General features: G+C 47.7%; 1 protein-coding gene across 1 annotated transcript; it reads right to left on the bottom strand.

Annotated features, from left to right (window-relative positions):
* Positions 1-2,043: 2,043 nt before the first annotated feature.
* Positions 2,044-5,764, bottom strand: LOC104277804 (collagen alpha-1(XXVII) chain-like). The gene is made up of 6 exons (XM_009874557.1): positions 5,690-5,764; positions 4,876-4,941; positions 4,336-4,504; positions 4,057-4,166; positions 3,069-3,287; positions 2,044-2,496 (listed from the first exon to the last, which is right to left on the bottom strand). Exons 1-6 carry the CDS (start codon positions 5,762-5,764, stop codon positions 2,350-2,352), a joined length of 786 nt encoding a protein of 261 aa, XP_009872859.1. The 3' UTR covers positions 2,044-2,349.
* Positions 5,765-6,005: the final 241 nt, after the last annotated feature.

The following is a 6,005-nucleotide window of genomic DNA, read 5'->3' as shown; positions in this document are numbered from 1 at the left end:
TTTTCTTCCTTCTCCTTCTTCTTTCTTCTTCTTTTTTTCTTTTCTTTTTTTTCTTCTTCTTCTTCCTTCTGCTTCTTCTTCTTTTTTTTTCTTTTTTCTCTCTTTATTTTTCCTTTTCCCCTTGCTCCTCAGAGCTGTGTCAGGACAGAGCCACGGCTGAGGTGTGGGTCTCCCAGCCTCGTCCTTCGTTGAGCCCCGCGCTGAGGGTCAGGCAGGGCAGGCTGGGGAAGGGCTTTGGGGATAAGTGTTGGGGTCACATTTTGCACCTCTTGCCCACTTAGTTTCCCATCAAGAAGCAAATTAAAAAAAAAAAAAAAGAAAAGATAAAACCATACCAGTCCCATTTCATTGCCTCAGTTTTAAATATTTATTTAAAGTTCAGGGAGGGGTCAGGAAAGGAGAAAAGCTTCAATATGAACAAATGGTAACTCCAGCCTCAAGAAAACACTCAAAAGTGACAGTGGGAGGACACGAGAGGGAGAAACTTGGGGATGTGTGTGGAGGGGGAGGCAGCGAGCTGAGCGATGGTGATTTTGGCCGGGGGGGCCAGGGAGGGTGTGAGGTATTTCTGAGCAGAGGCAGGGCTGTGCGGAGGGTGAGGTATTCGGGACAGAGCTTGTGGACCTTTTCTGAGGGTTGTTGGAGACCAACCAGCAGACAGCAGTGGGGGAAAAAAAAGAAAAAAAAAGAATACACAAAGAGAGACTCACATATAATTTTTTTTTTTCCTCAAAAAAATAAAATCCATAGTCCATATGAGACATGAAAACTCCAAACAGGCACTGAAGCATTTCTGATACAGTACAGCTCCGATTACATCAATATTATTCCTTATATAGAATTAAAGATTACCATAATTATCCTCTTTAAAAAAAAAAAAAGAAATTCCTCCAAATTTACATATAGAGACTAAATTTCTACAAAACTTAACAAAACAAAACCCCTCCAAGCCCGGCAGGGTTCTGAAACAAGGTACCACCACGTCAGTCTTGACAGAGGGGCCAGACAGAAGGGTTGCAGAGCTGGGTTTAAATACGAGCTTAGGCCAGGGAATCGCTGCGCGCGCAACCCGGCACGGCCGCGCGGCCAACGCGAACGGCAGCAAAACTAGTTACGTGACAACCGACTCAAAAAAAGAGCTCTCTCTGAGGCTCAATGCTTCCAGATGAGCTGGATCCCTCGCTCCCCTCCCAAAGCAGTGAAGTGCTGATTAAAAAAAAAAAGAAAGGAAATTTGCTTTTAAAATATCCTGTAAGTTATTTTGGACACGGTTTGAGTTGTCGCGCGCAATTGGCATCCACGGGACTAAAGGATCCCTTTCAGGGTGACTGTTTCTCTGATTTAGCTGTAGGTTGTAACCCTCTCTCTTCCTAGAGAGGTGGTTCCATGGGCTTTTTTCTCTTTTTTGGGTCTGTGGCAAGACACTGTAGCACCTTCACAACCTTAAATAAAGTCATATATATAAAATAACACACGTTTTTAAGAGCACCAGAGATTTCACAGTGAGAGGTAGAAACAAATCAGACGAGCCCATCCCTCTCTCTCTCTCTCTCTCTCTTTTAGCACCAATCTCTTCCCCTCTCCTCCTTCCACTCCCCCTCTCGGCTTCGGGACTCCCTCCTACCCCAACACCACACAGGAGAAGGGATGTTGATTAAACTCACCCACGGAAGGAGGAAGTTAAGGTGGTGGGTTTTTTTTTTTGTTGCTTTTTTTTTTTTCTTTTTCTTTTTGCTTTAAATAATATAATATATATATTTTGTTTCTTCTAATATTGCACATCAAAATGCTTCCGGTACACAGAGCAGCCAGACTCAACCTGCGGCTCCGCCTGGGAGACCTGATGCAGCACGGGGCCATCCAGAAGGCGACAGGCTCCGAGAGGGAAGCTCTATCTTTTAATTACTTTTCAATGGAAAGAACATTTGGTAACTCAGGAACCAGGTCAGACAAAAATGGGGATAGTGGGGAGGGAGAGAAATAAAACAAAACAAAAAGACCAAACCCACACGCTTGCAAATTGCTTGAGGTTTCTCTCAACGTTTTCTTTGGTCATGGAAAAAATCTTTGTGTGGAACTGCTTGCAACATCTCGTCCCCTGATCCCTTTTCACTGTTCACGTCCCGACTGATACCCGCTTCCCCTACGTCCTTGCTGTTCCTCCTTTCAACAACCTGCTGAGTTCAGTAGATCACGGGTTCTTTGAGACCTTGAGCCAAAGGCTAGAGCAAGACTTGACCCAAAAGACACAGCCCAGCTGTCCTTGCTGCAGAGAGGTGGGAGAGTCTGTCTAAAGGCAGAGGCCAAACGCGGGGTCGAAGCCTCGGAGCCCCGTTTCCATGGCTTTGTTCAAAGGAAGCACACGGGGCCGACCTCGAGGTGATATTGCTTTCCTGGCTCGGATGGGGGAAGGTTGTAGATGTTGACAATTGGCAGCTGCTGAGGGTCCTGCGTCCGAAACGAAAAGAGAGTCCGATGCCAGCGTCCATCCTTGATCTGCGCGGGGAGAAAGGACAGAGACAAAGCTGTTCAACCGGGGCTTGAACCCGGCTGGAAAGGAATGCGTTTGGTGGGGTGTAAGCTTGAAAAGCCCCGCGTTGGACAAGGAGCTGCCCTTTGGGCTGAGCAGGTCTTGGGTGAGGCTTAGAAAGCCATTTGGGAAATGCTTGATCCGGGTCAAGTTGGTGGAAATCGAGCTTCACCAAATATGAACTCCTACTGCTGGGACCCCGAAATGCAGACATGGGGTTACCGGCTCAGCGTGGCATCGGGCACGAGCCAAGGCCACCACCTTGGCCATTCTCCCTTCTGCCATTTAACTGCTGCTACACTCAACATGTAACTTTGAAATTTAATTTTTTGCTTTTTGTTTGAAGGCCAGCCACTTAACAGGAGCTGCTATAGCACCCCGGATGGAAAACTTAAAGGGGTGAAGCGGCACACTAGACCCTTCTCCCCCTGTTTTTGTAGAATAAGCTTCATGGGTGTAACTCGAGTCTCGTTGTACACCCTGAGTGGTCTCAGCCTTGCAGTTCTCTCCAGCTCTCCTGTCTTTCGCAGCAACGTACCTTGCAATCATCAGCTGCCACTTCTGGCCTGAGCTGCCCGTCTGCCTCGAACATCTGCCCGTTCCAGGCCCTGAAGCGCACGGCTTTTTCCGAAGGTCTCTCGGACGAGCCTTCCCGCCAGACGGAGGTATTCAGGCAGTGGATGGTGATGTGCTGCACCACCTCCGAGCTCAGCAGGCGGAGGAAGTTCATCTGGACTCTACCGATGTCAAAATCCAGCTGCGAAGGTGACAGAGGTGTTAGAAGGGGGGAGGGATGGAGGGAGCAGTGGGTTTAGTGCAAGATGTGACAGCCAGGGTGGTCCCTGTGCCCTACTTCAGTCTGGAGGTGGCCGTGCAGGGCTGTCCAGAGCTGGATCTGGTGCCACCATGGTCATAAGGGCCAGATGCCAGCTCAAATCTGGAAAGTGTTCACGGGGACACAAGCAGGTGCTTTATTTTTCAGAACAAGCTGGCTGGCCCTTAAGTAGGAGGAAAATAACATAAACTTTGAAGTCAACACATGCTCCTGCAAAGCAGCGAAGCTGCAGGTTCTACTTAAATCCAGATATTGTTATTGATATTTTTGATACAGGTTCTTCCTCGAGAAAAATCCTGTAGCATTAACTTCACTGGAGACTTGTATATTTAACCTGACCTCACTTTTTCAGGTGGTAGAGAACAATACGCAAGAGTGACCTGAACATAAGTTAATTCAACAAAGCATTTGGGAGCAGCGTGTTTGCAAAATTACTGGCCTCCGTTAAGGTTATGAGTTAATTAAACATTGCTGGAAACGTACGGCTTTGTCTTGACAAGAGTCAATAACAGCCTTAGATAGATTTTCTAACTACAAGAGCAGTTGCAGCTGCGCTAACTCTGCCTTAAGGAGAACCCAGCGTGCTGTGTCACAGCGGTCACTGTCCAGTGTCCTGGCACAACACACCCCTGGGTAAATATTTTGTAATAAAAGTATGGGAAATGCTGTGCTGGGGTCGAGCCGTGTGTACCTTGGAGACGGTGATGGGGCTGAGGCATGTCTGGCCACCATTGGTGAAGTTACAGGTGACCTGTATGGTGTCTGAGGAACAGCCAAGATTTGGGTCAATCCAGTAGGTACCTGGAGAAATGGAGGATTTGGGGATTAACAAGGACACAACCTTTTTCTGCGAATGGGAAAAGGAAAGTTTTGATTTCTGCATTCCTGGTCCCGGGGAAGGGAGACCAGTTTGGCTGGTGTGAAAGGGCGCTATGGAAGACGCAGCCTTTGCACACTCAGGGCTTCCTACCATCGTTCATCTTCTGTTCACAGTTCATGAGGTCTCGACAGATGCGTGCAGGGTTTTCCTTGGTTCCCAGGGGTCTTTTGATGCTCTGAATGAGGTTGCTGAGGTAGTGTAGAGTCTTAAAGATCTCCCCTCCGTGGTCCAGCATGAGAAGGTCTGGGTGTTGGTAACCCTGGAGAGAAAAGGAAGCAAAGTCAGCTGTGTGGGAGGCACCAAGGTGCTGTGGCTGCAAGGATTTCTGCTTTCTCTGTGGGGAAACTCAGTGAGTCACAGTCTGTGCTGTCTGGGATCAGTAAGCTACAGCCCTTGCACCGTCCTGAACGGGACATCTCTGAAGCGCTGCCAGAGTCACGAGGTCTGAAGCTTCACACACTAGAACCATATCCTTTAACTGGATCTTTGCACGCATAAACCCCAGATGTTCCAGAAAAACAGAGCTTTGTGTGTATAAACTTTAAGCCCACAGAAAGAACAAGCGAGGCTGTGACCATTCCCAGCCTCCAGCTCCAGCAAAGACCAGTGGGTTCAAAAGGATTCTCGTACCTCTGTCTTGAGCACGGTGCTCGAGTCGATGAGCGTCCGGAAAGCTGCCCCAAAGCCATCTTGTTGCTAGTGTGGGGTGAAAAAGATGGCAACTGAGATTGTTAGAAGCTGAACATGCCCCGATGCAAGCAAATGCTTCTCAGTCTAGGGTTGCGATTCAAGCATTGCTCTGCTAACACCGCATCTCTTGCTGGACCTGAGTGTGTGTCTTCAGGGTCCCAGCAGCTCTTTCTGGATGTCCCATCAGCACTTTAGCTCTGCGTGACTTATTATCATCGTTAACAAACATACAGAAAACGGCAACTTACAAATGAGGTTGGAATTCCTGGCAGTCCCTAGAAATCAAAGCAAGAAAAGAGGCATCAGTGAGAAAGACAGGCGGTCACTCTTGCAAACATATTCAGTCCTGTCCTTTTGAAAGCCCCTTTCCCCTGGAGTCCCTCAAGGCAGAGAGGCAACAATGCTGTCTCTATAAAATACTTGGAGATGGTCTGGACTGAAGCGCAAGAAACACTAGTCCATTCACACACACATTTTTGCATGCGAGGAATGGGGCTGAGTTACAATTTCCAGTGAGTGAACAGTCCCTCTGGAGAGTGTCACAGCAATAATTTTAGCTTGTTTCAGTAATGGCTTTGAACTCTATCCACATATACGTACCGGAGGGCCAGGGTGTCCTCGTGGGCCTGGAGGACCCTAAAGACAGAGTGCCATCAGTTAGTGAAATGTCTCCAGTTTAAATTTCCGTCTCTCATGGCTGTCACCAGCATTGATCTGTTCCCTGCTGAAATCCTCCAGATTTTTGACATCTTACAGCATCTTCTCCCTCAAATTCTTCTAAAGACAGGCTCTCCCATTTGCTGGGTGCATCTGCCTCCACCTGGTCCATTCCGGCTGCATCCCTTTTTCCCAGCCCTTAGCTCCTTAACTGTCATTAATGCCATGTCCCCAGGTACTTATCACATTCCACGTGTGCATATTTACCCACTCTGCAGCTTTACATCTGTTAAATGCAACAGTTCTATTTAAATAATACAAGATAGTAGTCAGAGAAAGTTATTTCCACTACTTACCCTTGGACCTTGCAGACCCTGCAGGAAAGAAGAGGAAAAAAGAAGAAAAAGGGAAAG

This window comes from Apaloderma vittatum, unplaced genomic scaffold, assembly GCF_000703405.1.
Source record: "Apaloderma vittatum isolate BGI_N311 unplaced genomic scaffold, ASM70340v1 scaffold38818, whole genome shotgun sequence".
NCBI lineage: Eukaryota > Metazoa > Chordata > Aves > Trogoniformes > Trogonidae > Apaloderma > Apaloderma vittatum.
Note: the sequence above shows the minus strand (reverse complement) of the source record. Positions and strands in the feature narration are given on the sequence as shown.

Coding starts and splice junctions, on each gene's coding strand:
- LOC104277804 (XM_009874557.1), bottom strand. CDS start 5,764: ATGGACCAGGTGGAGGCAGATGCACCCAGCAAATGGGAGAGCCTGTCT. Junction 4,942..5,689: donor AATTTGAGGGAGAAGATGCT/GTAAGATGTCAA, acceptor ACCCCACACTAG/CAACAAGATGGCTTTGGGGC. Junction 3,288..4,056: donor GCCCCATCACCGTCTCCAAG/GTACACACGGCT, acceptor TCACCTTCGCAG/CTGGATTTTGACATCGGTAG.